This window comes from Lepidochelys olivacea (genome assembly GCF_965140295.1).
Source record: "Lepidochelys olivacea isolate rLepOli2 genome assembly, chromosome: 1".
In the NCBI taxonomy this organism is placed as follows: Eukaryota; Metazoa; Chordata; order Testudines; family Cheloniidae; genus Lepidochelys; species Lepidochelys olivacea.
This window is the reverse complement of record NC_140411.1, coordinates 249,434,543-249,459,826: the sequence shown is the minus strand read 5'-3', so window position 1 is coordinate 249,459,826 and position 25,284 is coordinate 249,434,543. Positions and strand designations below refer to the sequence as shown.

At 43.3% G+C, this 25,284-nt stretch overlaps 1 protein-coding gene across 3 annotated transcripts in view; it reads left to right on the top strand.

The window, feature by feature from the left end:
* The window catches only part of TMEM178B (transmembrane protein 178B), a 328,520-nt gene that overhangs the window by 93,323 nt on the left and 209,913 nt on the right, over positions 1-25,284 (top strand). For all 3 annotated transcript variants that reach the window (XM_084637871.1, XM_084637870.1, XM_084637869.1), the window contains one exon: positions 13,710-13,823. In XM_084637871.1, the coding sequence (XP_084493997.1) occupies positions 13,710-13,823 (114 nt within the window). The remainder of the gene's footprint in view (positions 1-13,709; positions 13,824-25,284) is intronic.

Sequence of the window (25,284 nt, the reverse complement as noted above, 5' to 3'; positions counted from 1 at the left end):
CTCATGAAACAAAGGATAGAAAGAGAACTACCACTGCAATGTTGGTTTCAGAGAGGGCTGAGGCACCCCTGACCAAATAGTGAATATCCATCACATCACTGGAAAATACAGCGAGTACAATCTCATTGATCATGGGTTTCACTGACTACAGAAAAGAATTTTGCCATCTGACATGACCATCTTTGGAGGATACTGGCAGATATAGGGATTCCAAAGCATCTCATTTAAATTGTCAGAAGTGTTTACCAACAACAGCAGACCACAGTGCGAACAACAGTAGGAGACGGTATGTTGTTTTCCACTGGGCAGGGTGTGAAACAGAAGTGTTTTTTGTCCCAAGCATCTTTAACATAAATGCAGAATTTATTATCAGACAAGCCGTTTGAAGGTTTTGACAAAGTGGAAGGAGTTGGGATTTCCACTGGTGGACACCTCTTAACCAATCACAGATATACTGATGACATGATACTCTTTGCTACAACCATCAGTGCAATGCAACAAATGTTGGAGTCTGTAAAAACAGCTTAATGAGGACTATTGACAGTTCCTGAATGTGATTAAAACAAAATGCATGTACATTGACAGGACTAAGAAAAACAGGATGCAAATGTACATTATGATTAATGGACAAACTGTAGAGGCAGTAGATGAATTTAATTATTTGGGATCATATATATCCAATCAAGGAGGCTCTTCCAAGGAAATCACAAGAAGACTAGGGATGGATCAGCCAGCTATGGCTTCCCTTAGGAAGTGTGGGGGGGAAAATATGGCATCTCAAAATGTATGAAGGTGTATCTGGTGAATAACCTAACTGTTTCCATAACAATTTATGGATGTGAATCGTGGGAAATTACAGCTGCTGACAAGAAGAAAATGGAAGCTTTTGAAATGTGGTGCTGGTGAAAACTCTTGCATATCTCCCCTAGGGGGGGGGGGGAAAGATTAATGCCTCTGGTAGAAATACTATTGGTGAGAAGCAGACCCAGATGCTGGAAATCAACAGATACAAATTTATGTACTTTGGTCACATTAGGTGTAGAGATGGAAATAACCTTGAGAAAGTTATCATGGATGGCTTGGTGGTGGGTCATCATAGTAGGGGCTGACCACTGAGGAGATGGATAGATGGTGTGTGGCAGATCACTGGGAGGTCACCACTATAGGCTGAATCTCTATGATTAGAGTCCTCCACTGAGCCCTAAATGACTCATCACCATTCCTTCCATGATAACCCACCCATGACAAACTTGGAGCTGTGGATAAAGCAGCACTGGACAGTGCTCTACCTCCTTCCGTGGCCACTGGGCCAGTGAGCAGCAGGCAGGGGAGACAGTGTGTGTGCGCACACACACGGCTAGGGAGGGGCTGGCAGTGTTCCCTCCAGCCACAGAGCAAGAGGCAAGGACTAGCCAGAGCCACTGTCATAAATATAAAGGGAAGGGTAACCACCTTTCTGTATACGGTGCTATAAAATCCCTCCTGGCCAGAGGCAACATCCTGTTACCTGTAAAGGGTTAAGAAGCTCAGCTAACCTGGCTGGCACCTGACCCAAAGGACCAATAAGGGGACAAGATACTTTCAAATCTTTGGGGCGGGGGGGGGGAGAAGGCTTTTGTTTGTGCTCTTTGTTTACGTGGTTGTTCTCTCTTGGGACTGAGAGAGGCCAGACAGAAATCCATCTTCTCCAACCCATCCAAATCTCCAATATTGCAACCAGTAAAGGTAAGCCAGGCAAGGCGGATTAGTTTCTTTTGTTTTATGTGAATTTTCCCTGTGTTAAGAGGGAGGTTTATTCCTGTTTTCTGTAACTGTAAGGTTTTGCGCAGAGGGGGATCCTCTGTGTTTTGAATCTGAATACCCTGTAAAGTATTTTCCATCCGGATTTTACAGGGATGACTTTTACCTTTCTTTTTTTAAAATAAAATCCTTCTTTTAAGAACCTGACTGATTTTTCCATTGTTCCAAAATCCAGGTGTTTGGGTCTTTGATGATTTTGTAACCAATTGCTTCGGATATTATTCTCAAGCCTCCCCAGGAAAGGGGGTGTGTAGGGCTTGGGGGGATATTTTGAGGGAAGACGTCTCCAAGTGGTCTCTTTCCCTGTTCTTTGTTTAAAACGCTTGGTGGTGGCAGCATATTGTTCAAGGACAAGGCAAAGTTTGTATCTTGGGGAAGTTTTTAACCTAAGCTGGTAAGAATAAGCTTAGGGGGTCTTTCCTGCGGGTCCCCACATCTGTACCCTAGAGTTCAGAGTGGGGAAGGAACCTTGACAGCCACCAGCTCAGCCACAACACCCCCTAACTGAAGGTAGGAAGCAGCCAGCTCCCCCTCCCAGCCCAGGGCAGGCAGCAGCTAGCACTGGGTCTGCCATCCCAACCATAGCTCTCCACTCATTCCAGGATAAGCCACAATGAACAGAGCTGCTAAAGCCACCTGGACACCAATTCAGGGGTATGCCAGAGCCAGCCAGAAACAAATCAATTCCCAAAGTTTGTTTCATGATGCAGCTTAGTCAGTTTGGATGCCAGTAATCAGGACGTTGGTTGTCATTTATGCAATGCAATAACGCAATGCATAGTCATTGTCAGACATGCAAGTTAAGCTATTGTGTCATTTGCTTACTATTTATGGGCTTAGACCTTCAGCCCTAGCAGGTATGCACAGAAAGACTGTGTTCCCAAAACCCCAGGCCCGATTTCTGCTGCTATCACAATGAATAGAGATAGACAAGAATATGTAACTACAATCTTCAGAGCTGGAACTGCTGCAGAGGGAATGAAATAATGCAGACAAGTGGAGAGTGGACCAGATGATATGTCTGGGGCAAGAAAGCAGAAGGAGACTCCGCTGGTTGGAAGGCATGAGATGCTATGTCCTGAGGTTGGGGGTTCCACGACCACCACTCCCAAGAGGAGAAGGCGGGTGGTGGTGGTCGGGGACTCTCTCCTCCGGGGGACTGAGTCATCTATCTGCCACCCTGACCGGGAAAACAGAGAAGTCTGCCGCTTGCCAGGGGCTAAGATTCGCGATGTGACGGAGAGACTGCCGAGACTCATCAAGCCCTCGGATCGCTACCCCTTCCTGCTTCTCCACGTGGGCACCAATGATACTGCCAAGAATGACCTTGAGCGGATCACTGCAGACTATGTGGCTCTAGGAAGAAGGATAAAGGAGTTGGAGGCGCAAGTGGTGTTCTCGTCCATCCTCCCCGTGGAAGGAAAAGGCCTAGGTAGGGACCGTCGAATCGTGGAAGTCAACGAATGGCTACGCAGGTGGTGTCGGAGAGAAGGCTTTGGTTTCTTTGACCATGGGATGGTGTTCCATGAAGGAGGAGTGCTGGGCAGAGATGCCCTGAGGTAAGTGGGAAAGCGGGATACCGGGAGGAAGCACAGGCAGGAATGTCCTGTGAGAGGAGGGCTCCTGCCTCATACTGGGAATGAGGGGCGATCAACAGGTTATCTCAAGTGCTTATATACAAATGCACAAAGCCTTGGAAACAAGCAGGGAGAACTGGAGGTCCTGGTGATGTCAAGGAACTATGACGTGATCGGAATAACAGAGACTTGGTGGGATAACTCACATGACTGGAGTACTGTCATGGATGGTTATAAACTGTTCAGGAAGGACAGGCAGGGCAGAAAAGGTGGGGGAGTAGCACTGTATGTAAGGGAGCAGTATGACTGCTCAGAGCTCCGGTACGAAACTGCAGAAAAACCTGAGTGTCTCTGGATTAAGTTTAGAAGTGTGTGCAACAAGAGTGATGTAGTGGTAGGAGTCTGCTATAGACCACCGGACCAGGGGGATGAGGTAGATGAGGCTTTCTTCCGGCAGCTCACGGAAGCTACTAGATCGCATGCCCTGATTCTCATGGGTGACTTTAATTTTCCTGATATCTGCTGGGAGAGCAATACAGCGGTGCATAGACAATCCAGGAAGTTTTTGGAAAGCGTAGGGGACAATTTCCTGGTGCAAGTGCTAGAGGAGCCAACTAGGGGGGGCGCTTTTCTTGACCTGCTGCTCACAAACCGGGTAGAATTAGTGGGGGAAGCAAAAGTGGATGGGAATCTGGGAGGCAGTGACCATGAGTTGGTTGAGTTCAGGATCCTGACGCAGGGAAGAAAGGTAAGCAGCAGGATACGGACCCTGGACTTCAGGAAAGCAGACTTCGACTCCCTCAGGGAACGGATGGCCAAGATCCCCTGGGGGACTAACTTGAAGGGGAAAGGAGTCCAGGAGAGCTGGCTGTATTTCAAGGAATCCCTGTTGAGGTTACAGGGACAAACCATCCCAATGAGTCGAAAGAATAGTAAATATGGCAGGCGACCAGCTTGGCTTAATGGTGAAATCCTAGCAGATCTTAAACATAAAAAAGAAGCTTACAAGAAGTGGAAGGTTGGACTTATGACCAGGGAAGAGTATAAAAATATTGCTCGGGCATGTAGGAATGATATCAGGAGGGCCAAATCGCACCTGGAGCTGCAGCTAGCCAGAGATGTCAAGAATAACAAGAAGGGTTTCTTCAGGTATGTTGGCAACAAGAAGAAAGCCAAGGAATGTGTGGGCCCCTTACTGAATGAGGGAGGCAACCTAGTGACAGAGGATGTGGAAAAAGCTAATGTACTCAATGCTTTTTTTGCCTCTGTTTTCACTAACAAGGTCAGCTCCCAGACTGCTGCGCTGGGCATCACAAAATGGGGAAGAGATGGCCAACCCTCTGTGGAGATAGAGGTGGTTAGGGACTATTTAGAAAAGCTGGACGTGCACAAGTCCATGGGGCCGGACGAGTTGCATCCGAGAGTGCTGAAGGAATTGGCAGCTGTGATTGCAGAGCCATTGGCCATTATCTTTGAAAACTCGTGGCGAACCGGGGAAGTCCCGGATGACTGGAAAAAGGCTAATGTAGTGCCAATCTTTAAAAAAGGGAAGGAGGAGGATCCTGGGAACTACAGGCCAGTCAGCCTCACCTCAGTCCCTGGAAAAATCATGGAGCAGGTCCTCCAAGAATCAATCCTGAAGCACTTACATGAGAGGAAAGTGATCAGGAACAGTCAGCATGGATTCACCAAGGGAAGGTCATGCCTGACTAATCTAATCGCCTTTTATGATGAGATTACTGGTTCTGTGGATGAAGGGAAAGCAGTGGATGTATTGTTTCTAGACTTTAGCAAAGCTTTTGACACGGTCTCCCACAGTATTCTTGTCAGCAAGTTAAGGAAGTATGGGCTGGATGAATGCACTATAAGGTGGGTAGAAAGCTGGCTAGATTGTCGGGCTCAACGGGTAGTGATCAATGGCTCCATGTCTAGTTGGCAGCCGGTGTCAAGTGGAGTGCCCCAGGGGTCGGTCCTGGGGCCGATTTTGTTCAATATCTTCATAAATGATCTGGAGGATGGTGTGGATTGCACTCTCAGCAAATTTGCGGATGATACTAAACTGGGAGGAGTGGTAGATACGCTGGAGGGGAGGGATAGGATACAGAAGGACCTAGACAAATTGGAGGATTGGGCCAAAAGAAATCTGATGAGGTTCAATAAGGATAAGTGCAGGGTCCTGCACTTAGGACGGAAGAACCCAATGCACAGCTACAGACTAGGGACCGAATGGCTAGGCAGCAGTTCTGCGGAAAAGGACCTAGGGGTGACAGTGGACGAGAAGCTGGATATGAGTCAGCAGTGTGCCCTTGTTGCCAAGAAGGCCAATGGCATTTTGGGATGTATAAGTAGGGGCATAGCGAGCAGATCGAGGGACGTGATCGTTCCCCTCTACTCGACATTGGTGAGGCCTCATCTGGAGTACTGTGTCCAGTTTTGGGCCCCACACTTCAAGAAGGATGTGGATAAATTGGAGAGAGTCCAGCGAAGGGCAACAAAAATGATTAGGGGACTGGAACACATGAGGAGAGGCTGAGGGAGCTGGGATTGTTTAGCCTGCAGAAGAGAAGAATGAGGGGGGATTTGATAGCTGCTTTCAACTACCTGAAAGGGGGTTCCAAAGAGGATGGCTCTAGACTGTTCTCAATGGTAGCAGATGACAGAACGAGGAGTAATGGTCTCAAGTTGCAGTGGGGGAGGTTTAGATTGGATATTAGGAAAAACTTTTTCACTAGGAGGGTGGTGAAACACTGGAATGCGTTACCTAGGGAGGTGGTAGAATCTCCTTCCTTAGAGGTTTTTAAGGTCAGGCTTGACAAAGCCCTGGCTGGGATGATTTAACTGGGAATTGGTCCTGCTTCGAGCAGGGGGTTGGACTAGATGACCTTCTGGGGTCCCTTCCAACCCTGATATTCTATGATTCTAAGTATCTAGTCACACCCTTTGGCTTTGTCTTCTCTAGGAAAAGAGGTGTGTTTTAAACACGTAAGCTAACATGTTAACAATCGTTAAAATCTTAGTGTCAAGTAATAGTCTTAATATATTCACTGGTCAAGTTAAACCATAGGCTCCCCCCTAAGGTTTACTTTTACGAGCCAATGTGTTAAAAGATGTTAATGAGTGTTAGCAATACACTTTTCTCCTAGTATATACATGACTTTTGTGTTTGAGACCTCACACATATGTAGGCTGCACATAATTATTTTGAGTGATGTGATCCAAATCTAGAGTAATACTACAGCTTAATTTTTATCAGGCAAAGCCTGACTCCAATGGCCTGCAAAGGAAAGGGTTTAAACATTCTGTGTTCTGCTGGGCTAGCTCCTCCAAATCCCACACTCTGCTCCCACATTTTCCCTAAGAGAATCAAAGTCTAAGTGATGAACATGGGTGCATAAGCCACAGGCTGAAATTTGTTCATATAACATGTTTGTCTAATAATTTTGAAGAACAGAGTTGTAAAAATTAAAGCCAGAGCAAAGGGTGAAATTTTTGGAATAAATTGTTTGCTATGGACAGTTCACCCAGCTGTATCTAGAACACAGGAATGAGAGAGCTGCATTCAGTCTTCTTGGGAAAGCTCATGGTACCATAGTCCATGGTAGCAAACATAACAGAACAAATAAACAAATGATGGGGCTACAACTGAATTTTTCCAAGAAATCAAAGTACACACTGAGAGGTGACAAATGCTTTTAGCTGATTGGTCTTTGTCTATCTAAAGGAAACATTCTGTGGAATTTCTGTCAGGTCAGTGCTCTCAGCTAAATCTGTTGTGAAGTTGAAACTGTCCCTGTCAAATGTAATCCAAAACAAATTAAGCCTAGTGATGGAGCTCTCAGCAACTGCCATGTCAGATTCCTGGCCCCTCATTCTCCAGGATGGTAGCTCATGGAAGGTGTGTGTGTGAGAGGAGTTCCTGTGGTGTTAACGTTGAACCTTCTGGCTAGCGAAGGAAAGTGATTAATAGGTCCAAAATAAACCCCTTTCTCACTTGTAAGGATGGTCTTCACAATGTAGTGCCCTGAATGTGGGGAACAAAGGGGAGTCCTCCAGTGGGACTAGGAGGAGACAGTCACTATCACCATAAAAATCCCTTTCCCACTGATTTAACACCGATCTATCAAAGTTAGGCTCAATGTGGCATCAGTGCCATGGGTGCAAACTGACATTTTTCTTGATGTTCCCGACTACCTTGAGAAGTCATTAGCTGGAACAGCACCTTCAGTCATGCAACTGCCAGACAACTAAGCTGAGGCCTGTGCAATACAGGAAGTCAGACTAGATTATTGTAATGATCCCTTCTGGCTTTAACATCTATGAAACTACCTCTGGAACAGTCAACTTGGCCACTCTGGTCAGAGTCCTCCAATCTATCAACTATCAGCTAAGGAAAGGTACTAGCCTGAGAGCCTTGGAGATTGAAACCCTCTATTTATCCACAGAATAGGTTCAGCATGAACAACATTGGTGTGAGCGTCCCTACTAATGTGCCTCAACGCTGTTCTTTACCACCTCTATGAGGCGAGAGGGCAGTTTATTCCCCATGCCCATCCTTGGTCTCTCTGCTGACACTGCCAACAGGTGAGATGCTTAAAGTGCAAGTCGCATGGTGGGGGCACAGGTTCACTAGCTCTTGGACTGAGGCCACAATATTGGAATGTGCTTTGAGAATGGAAGAGAGCTTGGTGAGCCAGGGTGTCCAGGTGGTATCCCTGCCATGCCATGGTGTGATGATGCTCCTTGAAACAATTCTCCTTTTGTGGGAGTAGAAGGGAGCCAAGGGTGGAGCTGTAAGAACAAAAAGCAAACACTGAGGACCTCCAGTGTTTGTGCTGCACAAACTTTGGAAGATGCTAGCAGTCTGGGTTGTAACTAATCATTTGGTGGCATACTGTTTTACTCACATGCTGAATCCATGGTGCATCATTTCAATTGGTGCCGAGTAATGTTTATGACCTGAGGCAGCTTGAAACCTAGTTTTCCAGAGGCGAATAGTGAAAGCATATTTAACCCTTTTGGAGCTGGCATCAGCCTGTGGGCTGCTCTGACTTATGCTACTGGTGGAGGATTGGTGTAGCTGAGTGCTGCTCTGCTCTGAGTTCTGCTCAGGCCCCTGACACACCCCTTTTGGCAGGGGCACGTGTGTCTGTGTGGGGGGGCGGGGAAGGAGAGGAACTGGTACAGCAGCCACCTCCTTTGTGTTTTTGCCAGCAGGGAATTCCCTTCCACAAGGGGAACATGAGATGTGCTACATCTCCTAGTTGAACAGTTCTGTAGCCATATTGTCTTTACAGTGGCCATCCATATTGTTCACTTCAGCTGCACAGATTTCAGGGTCATTGGAAAAAGAGAGTACTCGGTTTGTTTTTTTTCCACAAACATTGTCCCCAGTCAGGGCTGGCCCTAGACCAAATGGTGCCCCAGGCAAAGAGTGTATTTGATGCCCCCTTTCCATTTGTTAAACTTTTGAATACTTTATTTCTTTATTGCATTTGTAGCCCATTTCACTACTTTGATGCTCGATTTGCATGCATGAATTATCCCTGTCATATAAGATGATAAATTTGCATGCTAGGATCTGCAAATTTGTTATTCATGCCATGTATAAGCAAATAACTTTTTTTTCTCTAAGCTTATAGAAACTTTTTAATTTTAGGAATAACTAAAATGTACTAACATCAAGTCATCAAACGTGTTAAGCACGGCAAACAAAGCAACTTTCTTTTATAGTGTTGCGCAGATAAGAGTTCAATAGCTATCTCTGGCATCTCATTAAATATGTCCTTTATTAGTTGCTATCTACACCCTTCAAGTTTTAAAACACAAGTACATGTTCACAATTACACAGGAAAAGGTTCATAATATTGCAGCTGGGCTCTCACTTCATGTTGTTCTTATATGTCACTGACTGACTGGCAAGATCCCCTCCCCTTACATGCCTACAAGGGCATGGCTGACAGCATTCTAGGAGGTTCAAGGAAAATGTAGTTCTCAGAAAGTCTGGAAGGTTCCATGAGCTTCTACAAAAATCCAGAACATTCTAGGTTTCAGAGTAGCAGCCGTGTTAGTCTGTATTCACAAAAAGAAAAGGAGTACTAGTGGCACCTGAGAGACTAACCAATTTATTTGAGCATAAGCTTTCGTGAGCTGCAGCTCACTGCATCTGATGAAGTGAGCTGTAGCTCACGAAAGCTTATGCTCAAATAAATTGGTTCGTCTCTCAGGTGCCACTAGTACTCCTTTTCTTTTTGAGAACATTCTAGAAGGTTTAGTGAAAAATAAATCCACATACGGAATATCGGAAACATGTTACTTCAAACACTCTATTTTCCCTTTTGTAACTAACAACAAAAACTGCACGCTGGGCTCAGCGCCCCCCACCTCACCCCCAAGCCCAATACCCCAGGCAGTCCTTGGGTTGCCTGCCTGTAAATCCAGCCCTGTCCCAGTCACTTGAACTGAATGTGAATCTCTGTGAGCTGTAGCAATATTAAATCTTTGTGCGTCAATTTGATGGGGTGGAGACACCTCACTCAGTGGATGGAAAGGAGAGGGTTAAGTCTCTTTTCTCTCTGAAAAGAAAAGCCACAGTTGTGTGCCCTCCTGAGTGCAGGGATTTTCAGGGAGCCTTTCATGAGGGAAGTAGTTCTGGGCCCAGTTGTAGTGAATCATGTCATCCTCCCAGGGAACTAGAGGATGAGTGTACTCAGAGGACTTGGAGGTAGTTTGCATTACGAGCTAGACCATCTGTGAGGGTAAAGGGAGCAATCTCTCTTGTGACGTACTTAAGCACTGGTGTCACAAAGTCATCTTTTTGTTGACTGTGTTTAGAGACTTGGACAAAGGAAACCCTTTTGGATGTTTAAGGGTGAATTCTCCTCTCACCAGTTTCACACCAGTGCAGTTCCATTGACTGCAGTGGAGTTACTCAGATCTACACTTGTGCAAGCAAGGTCAGAATGTTGACTTGAGTTTGTCTCTGACTACAGGAAACTTTTTGTAAATTTGACCAGGAAATCTTGAGTGGACCTTATTACAGCTCATCTGCCCTGTCTATCAGACCTGAAGAAGAGATCTGTGTAGTTTGAAAGCTTCTCTCTTTCACCAACCAAAGTTGGTCCAGTAAAAGATATTGCCTCACCCAGCTTGGCTCTCTAATATCCTGGGACCAACATGGCTACAACAATACTGCAAACAACTGTCTGTCAGTGATCGTCAGTAGAAGGCAGTCACAACTGCACACCCTTTCCACAGGAAGTGTGTTCCACCAGTTGTCAGTGTTGTACAGTCTGAAATAATTCAGGTGTGTCGGGCAGTTAATCAAATGTGGTTTTGACATTCTGAACTACATTCTCTGTAGTCTTCTAAATTCTGTAGGCACAGAAAGAATGTACTGATATGGTGTTCTACTTGCCTAACTATTGCCAATTTTTTCATCATAAATGCTGTATATCTTAGTTAAACAATTACCACTGCAAACACAGGCCTTTGTTGAGGAACGCATTCCTGTTCAGGACAACAGTTAAGCATGTGTTTAAATCTTATGGATGTCAATGGGACATAAGCACGTGCTTAAGTGCTGCCCTGAATTGAGGTCATAGTCTCTTTCTTGCCTTAGAGTTTGACACTGTAAGGTGCTGAGAGCCATTAACTCTCAATGACAGCAACGGGAATGGAGGGTGCTCAGCATCTCACAGGAAGTTAGCACAGCCCATTAGTGTTGATTGCATTCCTTTAAACATAGTATTCCATTTATTAATATCTTTTTTCAGTTGTGAATCTGTGTTCCTTGCTGCTGCTCTAGGCAAGTCTTCTCTCTGGATAGGTATCAGATAACATGAAGATTATTTCCAGACAAATAAGCAATTTCCATCTTTCTGCCAAAACTTCTGAACCATGAACATAGCTGAGCAAAAGCGGGTAGAATGTTTTTCCAAATTAGCATGAAGACGTTAAGATCATCACTAGGAAGGTTGAGATTTTTTTTTTTTTAAGACGATCTTTCCGTAGTAGCTTTCTTTTTTTAACAACTATTCTTGGTTTGAAACTTTCATTCTGGGCATACATTTGGTGCCCAGATGGTGCAGGCACGCACAGAAGCCCATCACGCTGTCAGGGCAGGCAGATACATATGTAAATATTTTGCCTTTTTCCCCTATAATGTTTGGCTTTGTCGAATCTAATTGCTGTCAGAGGCAGAATGAGAAGAACACTTAAGAAAAGCAAACAGTGAGGACCTCCAATGTTTGTGCTGCACTAACTTCAGAAGATGCTTACAGTCTGGATTGTAACTAATAATTTTGTTGCATAACATTTTATTCACACTCTGAATCCATGGTGCATTGTTTCAGTTCATGCCAAGTAACATTTGTGACCTGAGGTAGCTTGAAACCCAGCTCAGAGGTGAATGGTGAAAGCATATTTAACCCTTTGGAGCTGAAAGACAGGACTCTTGGCATCATGTGTTTAATGCCTTTTAAATTGGTGTTAATGGTGGGTGTTCCGTTCCTGGCCCCAGTACGGGGTTGCATCATTTTCTCATTTGTTTTATTGGTGTATGGCTTATTGCTTTATTTAATGTATTTTTCTATCATCTGTTGAGTATCAATCAGAGAGGCAAAAGTTAGCAAAGTCTGTCTGTCTCTCCTCTGAGTACTGAAATGAGCATGGTCAGTGACACTGAGAATACCTACTTATTTATTAAGGACCTGATCCAAAGCTGTCATAAATAGAAAGGGAAGGGTAAACACCTTTTAAAATCCCTGCTGGCCAGAGGAAAAACCCTTTCACCTGTAAAGGGTTAAGAAGCTAGGATAACCTTGATGGCACCTGACCAAAATGACCAATGAGGAGACAAGATACTTTCAAAGCTGGAGTGGGGGAGAAACAAAGGTTCTCTCTGTCTGTGTGATGCTTTTTCTGGGAACAGAAAAGGAATGGAGTGTTAGAACTTAGTAAGTAATCTAGCTAGATATGCGTTAGATTCTGTTTTGTTTAAATGGCTGATAAAAATAAGCTGTGCTGAATGGAATGTATATTCCTGTTTTTGTGTCTTTTTGTAACTTAAGGTTTTGCCTAGAGGGATTCTCTGTTTTGAATCTGATTACCCTGTAAGGTATTTACCATCCTGATTTTACAGAGGTGATTCTTTTTTACTTTTTACTTCTATTAAAATTCTTCTTTTAAAAACCTGATTGCTTTTTCATTGTTGTTAAGATCCAAGGGTTTGGGTCTGTGTTCATTATGCAAATTGGTGAGGATTTTTATCAAACCTTCCCCAGGAAAGGGGGTGTAGGGTTTGGGAGGATTTTCGGGGGGGGGAGGAGACGTTTCCAAGCGGGCTCCTTCCCTGTTTTATATTTATTAGACGCTTGGTGGTGGCAGCAATAAAGTCCAAGGGCAAAAGGTAAAATAGTTTGTACCTTGGGGAAGTTTTAACCTAAGCTGGAACAAATAAGCTTAGAGGGTCCTAAGCTTGCAGGTCCCCACATCTGTACCCTAGAGTTCAGAGTAGGGAAGGAACCTTGACAAAAGCTCATGGAAGTCAAAGGAAAGTTGACTTTAGTGGTCTTTTGGTCAGATCCTAATTGCTTAGCAAAATGGTCTGATGAAAGAAATGGCCAAGGAAAGGGATGTAGGAAATCCTACTGGCATTGCAACTATCCTTGCATCGCTGAACTAAGTGTTTCTGATCAGAAGCAAATATTGGCTAAGGCATCAGTTGTGGGGAACCTGTGGCTAAAGCAAACTCTTTGCTTCCATGGGCATTACCTTCATTGAGAGGTTCCTCAGGAGACCAAAGCTTGCCGCGGGGATGATTGTGGGTAGAGGGGAATGGCTATAAAAAGAAAATGTAGTACCTCCATGATCAAATAAAAAAAAAAGTAGTATCGCATACAGCTGCTTTCCATAGAGTGCAGATGAAATCTCAGCTACGCAATAAATAGGGCACAATGCCGGCCATTCATGTTTGAGTTTGACGTTTGTCATTTTTTGGTCATGGGATGTCACTGCATTCTGCTTCTGTTCTAATCTATTCCAGTTCTTCTACCATATGCATCACCGTGATATCTGAGCACCTTCCAGGGGTACACTAAGCTGCATCACTATCATCTGTCATGTGTGGTTCTCTTGGTCTCCTTCCTCTTCCCAGGGGACAAATCATGTGAGCATTGTTTTTTACATTTATATATATGTATATATATAAATGTAAAAAACAATGCTCACATGATTTGTCCCCTGGGAAGAGGAAGGAGACCGAGAGAACCACATATATAAACACATTGCTCTGTTTAACAACATTTTATTTATTTTTCTTTTTGTCCGTCACAGGAGCAATTGATCAGTGCACGTACATCAAGTACCATTACTCCTCAGCAACAATTCCCAAGAACCTCACCTACAACATCACCAAGACAATCCGCCAGGATGAGTGGCATGCCTTGCGTAAGTGTCTCATCTTTTTTCTTCCTTTCCTCTAGTGTGCACATAAAGTGCAATAGTAACCAGTAAAGGTGAACTGGGGCTTTGGCAGACAACCCAATCAGAGACATCTCATGTGGATAGTTGTCACGGCAGAGAAGCCAATTTGCTGCTAGCACCCACAGCTCTGTGTATTTCTTTGGGTGACTGGAAATTCTGCATTAGCATGGAAAGCATTAAATGTGTGTGGGGGTGGGGTGGGAGGAACATTCCTATGCAGAGGTTAGTATTGAATTAAATATGAACGTGAATAAAATAATCAATTTTGTAATTCTTAATTCAGTAAAATCTTTTGAATTTGCATTTTTCCCATGCATTTCATGCTGCTGCAAAATTTCCAGCTTCCAGCAGCATTCAGTACTAGCACATAGCAGAAATTGGTAGGTTCTGTCATGGAATATGTGGTTCTACCCCCAACCCTGTCTCTTGGGTGGGAGGCGCTGCTCAGTGACACTGCTTGCCTTTGAGGGTCTAGGAAAAGAAATGCTGCTCTTTAAAGGCACGGGGAAGGATCCCAGCTTCTGGTGATAATTGTGGCCTTTGGTCATCAACTTGTAGCAGTGACTGAAGCAATAAGACATGACAGGGTTGGAATTGCCTGGAGATGCAGGGCTGGCCTTATAGATTCTCTTCCTCCTTATGGGCTTTGAGATGAACAAAGGGTTTTCACTGACAAAATGGAAGAATTAAGATTCATATGAAAGGGAAGATGCCAACAGGAGTGCATCCTCTTGTTATATATGTATATTGGATAGTGTGTTGTACTTTGGAAATTCTTCTCTATTTTGAGCAGCAGTGACTATCTCCTGTCACCACCTTCTGGGAATCTCGCAAATTAATACAGGAATTATTGTCTTTAAAAACATGTATCTTTAACTAAGCAATGTTTAGGGTAATGGGTCATTGTGAGGATGTACATGTATTTTCTTTCAACTGAAGTGTAATTGCTTACATGTTTGGCCATATTGGTCCCTTGGAGTGCTTCCCCTTTCCTGTTCTAGTGCTAAACTCTGTGGGAGAATGCAAAGTGTCAGCAGCTGACTGGAATCTTTAGTAGCATATTTTCCAACCTCTGAAGAGGCAGTCTAGACACAGTGTTTACACATTTACATATCCAGTTTGGTCCGAGGCACTTTCAGGGTGAGGCTGTTGTTTATTTCCTCACTGTGGAAGGTACAGGGAATGTATGTGTGGGTGGGCGCACGTGCATCTGTGCGTATTCCTGACCTAGATTTTCTTGATGCTTCATGAATCAGATAAGTGAAGGTAGATAGTTGTATGTGATTGAGATATGAATCTGTGTCCCTCTCAACAAAGGTGGAAAAGGAGAGGCACCCCTTGATAAATCTGTGTTGTTTATAGATCAATTTGTCTTATTCAGTGGCTTTAGATTTCAAAGTATTGGCTATGTGGGATTAATGCATAGCCACTAGAGGGTCTGAAGGTCACTGTATTTAACAATGAACTGATGCCATAGATAGATATATTTATGGTGTGGAGGTAGGTGTGTTTGTAACTTGCTACCTTATCCATTGACCAACTTTCAGTTTTAAAGGAGGGAGGTGTCTAGAAAAGCTCTCATTAGCAATCTCCTATCAGTTTTTTTGGGGGCTGGAGGAGGTGTTCCCTCTTCAAAGAGCTTCTGGAATCTTCATTAGGTGGTCACTAGCTTAGGCAATACAATAAGTTTACTCACACAAACCCTCTGACCATATCCCCTCCATACCCATGGACAATATATTTTACAGCTAGGCTGGTTTCATCCAGGTTACAGCCTCCAGTTCTGGGACAGGTTATGATTCTCCCAGCTGTGTGGGGCACACAAAGAGACAGGCCATAGCAGATACAGGGGCAGGGCTTTATTAAAGATGGTGTCCATGCGAATGAGGATGGTTTGATGGAGTCGCCTCTCCTTTTTCCCTTCCTATACCTGCTGGCTGATATCCTCAAAAGGCTATGGTAGCAATAGGCATAGAACCTCCTTGATTAGAAGAGTTACTGCTGTCACAATATTTGGGTTTATACTTTGTTTACCTTTGGCCTGTTACTCAATTTTTAATGTTTCCTTTGCCATTGTAGCTGGAAGCATGAGTTAATTTTTCAAGAGGACAGAAATGAACCATGAGTTAATAGGAACTTGGCAAGCCATAAAACAACCAACACCACTATTGTACCAAAGCTAGGAATCTATAGACATCATATTCATATATTAGGAGTATAAGTCTTGGCAAGTCATGCCTTTGAGAGACCTCCAAGCATTTGCAGGAAATGGATTGGTGAGTCAAAGGCAATGTTCCCTCTGAGGTTATGTCTATACTGCAGTCATGGGGTGTGATTGTAGCTTGAGTAGACATTCCTGAGCTAGCTTTAATCTAGCTAGCTCAGGTACTGGAACAGTGAAGCTGTATTCGTGTGGGCTATCCCCATGAGTAATTACCCAGGGTTCCAGGCGGACTTGTACAGCTCACACTGAAGCACATGCTGCCACGGCTTCACAGCTCTTATATCTGAGCTTGCTAGACTAAAGCTAGCTCAGGTATGTCTGCACAAGCTAGTCATGCAGTATAGACACACCCATAGTCAGTACTGAATCAGTGCCCTAAGAAGCCCTGTGTGGGTGCAGTTGCCGTTTTCTGGATGAGTTATAAAAGCAAGGCCCTGATCACGTGTGCTCCTTAAAGACCCCATCTCCCTTTTTATATGAAAGGAGGTGTTAATGTCAGATGGACTCAAACTTTTGTGTAATTTATCCATCTCTCTTCATACGCTTTGTGAGGATTCTGATAAATTGGGACCTAGATCTGAACCACCCCAGATTTTAGCTGTGCAAAATAAAAACTCCCGACAATGATGTTTTGCTAAACCAAAACCGCTCCTGATTATAGCCATATCTAGTGTTGATGTCCTGTCCAAGTTTCAACTTTGTTAATTATGAACTGTCTTGCTATATTTTCTCTGCAATTTTAACTGGCTATAGTATTCTTCAGTCCCTGACCTAAATGGTTGTGCAGTATTGCTTTGCATTGTTAAACAGTTCCACCCCAGAGGTGGCTACATTTGTGGAGGCTGATGTGATTCCTATGTAATTACTGCTTTGTAAAGGACTAAAGAGCACTAACTACATTCAGGTAAATTATTCTTATATTGCCTGATGTACATGAACAATACAAAAATATTCAGGGGCAAATAATACCTGAAAGCAAAGGGATCCATGGTTCAGCAATGAAGAAATTACTTGACAGTGGACATCCTAGGAAAGCACCTACTCTTGCATTTTTCACATTTAGGATTATTGTCCCAGAGGCAAAGGATGAAGAGAATGGGAAACTGGAAAGCCCTGAAAAGCAAAAAAAGATCTTAACTCTCTTCAGGATTTTTTCTTTCCAATGGATATGCTTCCCCCAACCCACCCCGAATCAATCCAGGAAGTAGCACAATACTTGTGCTTCAGGTGTAATAGCAGTCTTACTTCTAGCTGTGCACATCTGACACAAGGAGTCCTGAGTTTGTTTTTGGTAGCTACGATCGGCAGAGGCCAGATTGCATTTTGTGGTGGACAGAGAAAGTATTCCATTGCTTCCATGGCTTCTCTTTCCATGGCTTCAGTCCAGCTCCAGGCTGTAGAGACCAAAAGTGATTAAGTGAAGCATGGGAAGTGAGTTGCTAGACTCAGTTCAGTTTCACATCTTTGAAACCAGCATCACAATTAGCATAAACAGAAAAGCCAAGAAGTGACTAGAGATTGAACTCCCGTCTCCCATTCAGTGCTGGTCCTCGCTAGTCAGGGTTGAGGGAGAGTGACCAAGTTGCATGGAAGAAGGCTGGGTTCTGGCTGCCTGTGCTTTCCTCATTCTATGGCTTCATAGAGGTACAAGAAAAAGAGGTAAAAGGTGTAGTTCAGTACTGTAGCGCTAACCTTCCTCCAAAATACACTCTGTGCCTTAGCCAGAGCCATAGCTCTCCCTTGCCATCTCTGAATCACTATGCTATGATTTCCCTTCCCCCTCAGATAGGGAAAAGATTGCTTTAGCTGGAGTTAAGAAGGAATTCTGTTGCTCTTGCTACCTTTGCAGCAGCAGCTCTCCTTGGTCTCATAACAGACTGTTAAGTGGTGGAGTGAGGGATAAATGGGCCCCTAGTGGTGCTCAGTAGCCCATTTTTCTCAACCCTGACAGCCACAATGGACTCTCCAGCACATTCCTCTTCAAGGGTGGGAGAGGGTGAGGGGTTATTCATTTGATACAGAGGACCCCAGTGACAGCAGTCAGCACAGTGAAGCATATACTCCTATAGCTGTGCTTTGAGTGATGCACCAGAAGAACCCAGGGGAGAGGCTGGACCCAGAGGAATGACTGAGGCCAATCTTTTCATTTTTAATTTTAGCATTTTTTTTCAATTCTGTTTGGAATTTTCCAGATAGAACCTTTGCTTCAAATTGATTGCCTGTGGCCATGAGAGCCAGGGAAATAGAACGTCACTTCCCTGTAATCAGTGCCTCTCAACAGTCTCTCTTGTTAAATAGGAATGGCAGGGAGTGTGACTGTAGATTTGCCAGCTCCCCCTATCAGGAGATAAATGTTAGTCATTTTGTTTAATTGGACTGTCTGTACTAGCTGGGAGGGGAAGAGAAGAGGGAAGGAAAAGAACATTTTGTCCATCAACTTTTAACATGTCTCTCTGGAAAATCCAAGCATAGTGATAGGGCTGGGGTACTGTAAGTGTATTTACTAAATGCCATGCTGTGATTAAGGCCCTGTGTACTGCACAGCAAGGTGGAGAGGAATTCTGCAGTAGGGTCACTGGATCCTAAAAATCTTTGGCAACTTCATTTAATATTTTTTTAAAAATTTGAGGTTTATATTGCATTAAATCTGAAAATAGATAATCCAGTTAGGACAGTAGTCCCTGTGCTATTTATTTTAATATTAAATTCACTATATGTTTGGTAGTGGCATACTTTGGTTTAGCTTAACTTAAGTCAACTGGGAACAGATTTAAGACACAAGAAGTCTGATTTGACCAAAATAAGAGTGTCTACACAGTGGTTTGCACTGGTTTAACTAAACTGTTTTAAAATCACACCCTTTTTTGGTAAATCCAATAATAGTAATACTCATATGGCTGGCTGTTACAGGACAGATCCTCGGCTGGTGTGAGTAACTGGAGCTATCCCAATTTATACCAGCTGCAGATCTGGCCTTATATATTTTGCCTATCTTGAAAACTTCTGGAGACCTAAATCTGGTGTACAGCGGTAAAGTGCGTGAAACATTGTGGTTGTTTTGAAGGCCACATTCCATACACCAGTGAAACCACTAGGGAAAACAATGTACCCAGTTTGTGTACCAACTTGCCCTTCTCTAGTGCTGCTGAGGAATGAGGACCAGCATATAAATACCTCTTGTGGCACTCAGGGGCCTGGGGAGTAGCTATTCCTTTGGTTCCACCTCACAGGAGCAGAAACAAGCACCAGCTGACTGGTATGGCATTATGAGTCATCAGAAAGTTTTTGGAAATGGGATAATCAACAGAGAGCCTAGGATCTGGTTTGTTTCTTTGCAGCTTTTAGGTGTCAGCCACTGCTGAAGGCAGCATATTCAATGAGTTGGACAATTGAGGCCAGAGTTTCAAAGATCATTAGGCACCTAGAGATTCAGATAGATGCTTAGTGGGAATTAGGCATCTAGCTTGCTGACCTACCTTTTAAAAACCCCGCCAGGCACCTACCTGTATCTTTAAGCACTTAAACACCTTTAGAAAATCTGGTCTTCGTCTGCTCTGGTGTGGCTGCTCCTATATGTTTCTGTGTCCTAATCCAAGTCCACAAAAAATAGTGGATGAGGCCAGCACAACTATTTGACAACACTTGACACGTCTATCTGTGAATCTCAACGTATTTTGTGAATATTAATGATTTAACATCCTACTGCCCCTGTGAATACCATCATGCTCATTTTACAGCTGCGGAACTGAGCCACAAAGAGGTTTAAATGACTTGCCTAAAGTCATACAAGAAGTCAGTGGCAAAACAAGGACTAGAATCCAGGTCTTCCGAGCCCAAGGCCTGTGCTTTAGCCATAAACCATTTATATTTTATCCCAAACCTGCTCTAAGGAAGGCAGGGAGCCAAATAATATAGGAAAGGGAGGAGAATAGAGGAGGGGAAGTATTGTACCCTGATATAATTTTGTTTGGTAAGAAAATACCTTTTAAAAAAAACTACTCTGGTATGATGGCATTTTATTTTTGCCCTTCACTTCTATGGATGAGTCCTTTTGGTCTAAATGGCTGCGTGTGCTACGCTCATTTATTTCTTCCTTTTAAGTATTGTTGTTCACTGTGTTTGTGTGTGTACACCCTATATCATTATAAAATATTTCATTTAAGCAAAATAATACAGACATTAGAAGGACTCTGCCTTCTGAGCACTGTCACCCCAAGCGTACCTCTCTCTGGTTACTTAGCCCCAGCTAGGCCTGCAGTCCTTGGGGCATTTAGGCAGTCTTCTGCATCATATTGCTTAGGGCAGGAAGGGAAGAACTGCTCCTCAGGAGGCCACTGAGAAAGGTATTTGCATCTAAAAAGCTTAAAAACAAACACATTCCTGCCATATGTTCCTGATTGATAAGATTTTTTTTTCTTCATAAAAACAAAACAACCCCCCCAGTGATAGCAGAAACTGTAGGCAAATGCTATGCGAAGCCCATACTGTTTGTAATCCAAAACGCTGATATGTGTCCCCTCCAGAGCTCATACTGTATCATGTGTAGGCCTCCCATATCAGAAAAGGGAAAACATGCTTCCCTCTCTCCAAAGACCTTTGTTCTCCTCTTTCACAGGGGTCCACTGTCCTCCACATTAGACATATTTCTGTACTTTTAAACCTTCTATTTCAACCTTTCTCTGTATCACAGGCCTGAATTTATACTTTGGAATGAACTTGGCCAAAAGGGGGAAAAGTGTTGTCTGTTTTCCTCCAGGCCTTGCTGCTGCCACTAGGCCTTTCTTCCCCTGCCACCTAGGCCTTTCCCATCAATGGTGATGGATGAACAGCTGTGTTTTGTGTTCTGGAACACGGGGTATGTGTTCCATCTGGTCATAAAGTGACTGTATAATTGCTATAGAAACTGACTTCCTTTCCCTGTGCAACTTGGATAGAAATTGTGTCACCAGATTGCTTTAGAGAGATTCAGCTTACAAATAAGTAGCTGATGCCTCCCCAAAAATGTTTAGAATATCCTGTTTATTTGGAAACAACTGTGGTACTGTGTCATCACCTTTGTATGTTTCTTTGTATGTTCATGATCATTATTACTAAGGACATTGGCATTGAGAATACAGCTTTTATGTGGCCAACCCTACTGTCAGGAGCAAATGAACCATCATGCTTTGGTATGTTCATTGGAATGATAGCTGCCTCTTCTCCATAAACTGATAATGTGAGCTCAAAATAATCTTATATAAAATATGGCATCATGGAAGCCATCTGCAAAAAAACTTATTGTGATGTCAGAAGCAGAAGACTGTGATGGTGGGCAGAGGGACAATCATTGGGAAAAGTAAAGAATTAACTGAAGATGGAGATAATATTTTTATTTACATAGCAACTTCCATGCTAGGATCTTGAAACACTTTAGAAGTATGAATGATATAACCTATTGGTTTTCAGCCTGTGGTCTGTGGACCCCTGAGGGTCAGCAGACTATGTCTAAGGAGTCTGTGAAAAGTTGTCGTTACCATAGAACAATGGTTTTCAGGAGGTTGTCCATGGCCCCCAGAGGGTCTACACACTATGCCTAAGATTTCCAAAAGGGTCTGCACAGCCATTTGAAATTTTTTAGGGGTCCACAAATGGAAAAAAGGTAAAAAACCACTGGTCTAACCCTCACATTGCCTCTGTGTGGTGGTGGAGGGCAATAATGATGATATTCCTCTCTGCATTTTAAGTTCTGCAAATTATTTCAGCACTTGCTTAAGCCCCACTGAAGTCATGCGGGATCTGGATGGATCTTCTGTTGGGGCACATCTGTGATACTGATACAGTAGCTAGCAAGTATTCCTAGAGAAAAGACATGGGGCTTCACTTGCCAATCCCCAGGAGCTAAACACATCTGCATACATCCCAGGCCCTGTCAGTCCACAGAGCAAGATGCTGAGGTTGGCACAGAGACTCAGGTCGTCTGCTTGACAATATAAAGGTAACACCACTCTGCTTTTGGGTTGACCGGAGCTAATATTTGTAAAAGCAAGGGTAAATTTGTGTGGCTGTCCGTCATATCCAACGATGCTGTGAAAGCATCATGTGTTCTCATGGGGCTGTATAATTCGATCCATGGGGGGCAAGATTGTGAACAGATGTTATATAGGAATATGCAGACTCCCACTGAAGACTTGGCATGAGGCTTGGCCCCCCCCCCGTCCCCCAATCAGTTTTTCACATCTGTTTTCCTCAAAGTGTTAACAACCTTTTTTGATAAGGGGGAGCAACTAAGGTCTGTCCTTGGCTACATCGTTGAAGATATCACTATTTATGCTGCATAAGGGCAGATTCTGTTTAAGGGTGTCCTTGAAGTGTTTTTGCTGACTACCCCTCCTGTGTTTTCCGAGGTGCAGCTCACTACAGAAAACTTTTTGTGTGGGCGTCTATCATTACCCGTTCTGATAACGTGACCTGTTCCTCTAAGCTGAGTTTTGATGCTCATTGCCTTGATGCTGGTTGGTTTTGCTTTTTCAAGGATATTAATCTTTAACGCTTTGTCATGCCAGTGGACTTTCAGAATAGAACTGAGACAGTGAAGGTAAAATTTTTCAAGTTGCTTAATGTGTCTGTGGTAAACTGTCCATGTTTCACACCCATATAAAAGGGATGCTGTCAGTGCTGCATTGTATATTATCAGTTCTGTTGACTGTTTGATGGTATGCTGGTTGTGTAACCTATGGCAAAGTCTTCGGTAAGCCTGTCTTGCCTTTCGTATTCGGTTTGATATTTCCTGATCTGGCAAACCATCACTTGAGATGGCATTGCCAAGTTATGTAAAGTGGTGACCATTCTGTACCATCAATGATGATTGGCTCAATGGTAACGGTTGATGGAACTGGTTGGAAGAGGACTTCACTTTTTTATAGCCTGATGCTGAGTCCAGTCAGTTCAGTTGCCTCTGAGAATCTATTTAGGATAAGTTGTAGGTCACTTTCACTGTGACTAAGTAGAGCACAATCCTCTGCAAAAAGGGCTTCACGTATGAGTTTCTCAAGAACTTTTGTCTTTGTAGTAAGTCTTTGGAGATTGAAGAGTTTTCCATCAGTTCTGTACCTTATGATAAATATGGTAAATATTTCATTATCATATCTGTATTAAGTGCTGACTGTAGAGAATTTTTGCCCTACTTATTTTCTGAATATTAAGGAAAGCAGTGCATATGGGTAGCTGACATAAACAGTCAACATCCTCCTTTCCTTGCTGCTGTCCTTCTCTAGCCTTCCCATGCCCCTTCCTGCCCTCTATCCATTCTTCACATCCTCCTTCCTTCCTACTGCCACAAGAACATCTGAGTTGTTTTAAAAATTGCTAACTTGGCTTCAAATTTATGGACACCAAAGTATGACATCACTGCACCAGTCAATGCCAGTTGACTGACAACATGTTATTTGTGAATGCATATTGCTTATTAATATAGGATGAGACAGACCACTAAGGAGGTCAGTCATTTGGCAGGTGCCCATAGTCTTTCGAGTTCTGATGGTCTTGGAGTTCCATAATACTGTCTTCAGAGCAGGGTTTGAATAGTGTGCAATAAATAATGCCCAGAGTCACACAGTGAACAATGAGGATAAAACCAAATATTGAATAGCTGCTCATTAAGTGAGCACTGTCCATGTGATGCATTGAATGAGGCAGAGGTCCTGTAGAAAGAGTAGTATGTGATCATGTAATTAAAGATGGTGTCATAAAGCATACATACAAAGGAGCTGGATTAAGGTTGCATGGGCAACTGTAATTCTGGCATTTCCTAACTTTTGAGTGCTTGACTTTTCAACCTCAATAATGTTCTTTTGACATAGTTGTTCTATGTGTAATATTTGTGAATACTCTGATTCTGTGAACCTCCTGGCTGGCTAGGCTTTTTCTCTCATACATATCATAGAAGAAAGAAGGCACCTTTTCACTCTCATCCTTGAAAACAGATTTAGGGCAGTTAGGGAGATCCTCAGAATTATAGCAGCACTGAAAGTGACCTCCCCTCTCCCAAACCTTATCTATGATATTCTGCATGGGAATAGTAGAGGCTTTTTCCTATTGCAGTGTGGAGATGTTGACAGGTAAAGCATATCATCACTAATCATCTCAAATCATTCAGCCAGTCAAAATATAGCTTTATTAATATGCATGTGGCGCTCTCTCTGTCTCTCTCACTTTCTCTCTTGGGGGTGAGGGGCGTTCTTCTATGTCTCTTGGCTAATCAAGAGTGATGTCCGGTGCATTTGTAGGGTGAGAACACTGAAAAAATACACACCGGATGATCTGATGGGTCTTTTCCATCTTTGACTTCTATAATTTTTTATTTACATACCTATTTAATGCCTGGTTTATAATGATTTATATCCCAGTTTATTTATACACCAGTCTGATGCCACACCACATGCTGTTTGTGAGATGAAATCTGGCCAGTTAAATATTTCAAGGTGCTTACATGCACACCGGTTTACTAATGAGACGCAAATATTGCCTTGCTTCGATACAGACAGACTTTATAGCAGAATATTTTGCAGGTGAGGCTCTTCTGATCTGCTCAGATAAAGGCATGCACCAACCTTAATAAAACATCACAGCACTCAGTGTGAGAGATGTGGCTACAAACTAGGAATCAACTAATCTGACTTTGACCTGATAAAATCTTGAAGCTGAACCATGTAGGTGTTTTAAAAATCCTGATAGTAACTAGACAGTAGTTGCCATTTTAATTGCGGCATTGACATAAAGATATTGTGAATTATTGCCTGGAGCTGATTCTCATGTATACTAACACACCTTTACACCAACTTGGCAGAATAAAGAGGTCTTAGATAAAATGCAATTTATGCCCACATCAAGGCCCCTTTACAATGTCAGAAGGATAGAAAGGGGCCTGAGTAGAAATGAGAATCAGACCCAACGTGTGCAGTTCCAACACGGAGCCACAAGGATTTATTCACAGTTTTTTACCATTGTGTTTTGCATTCCCTTAGAAAATTCCTTATTGAGTTTTGAATTCCCAGTGGTCTGCCATTTTGGTTAACAATGGAGCTAAAGAAATAGGAAGGGTTTCATCTCTAGCAGCACAAGAGATTTATTCCAGTGATGTTCAATTGTAGGACAGTGAAAGGGAGTGCTCAGACTTACAGTTGTGTTTAGATTTGTACTAGCAATTTTTATAAACAAATGCAC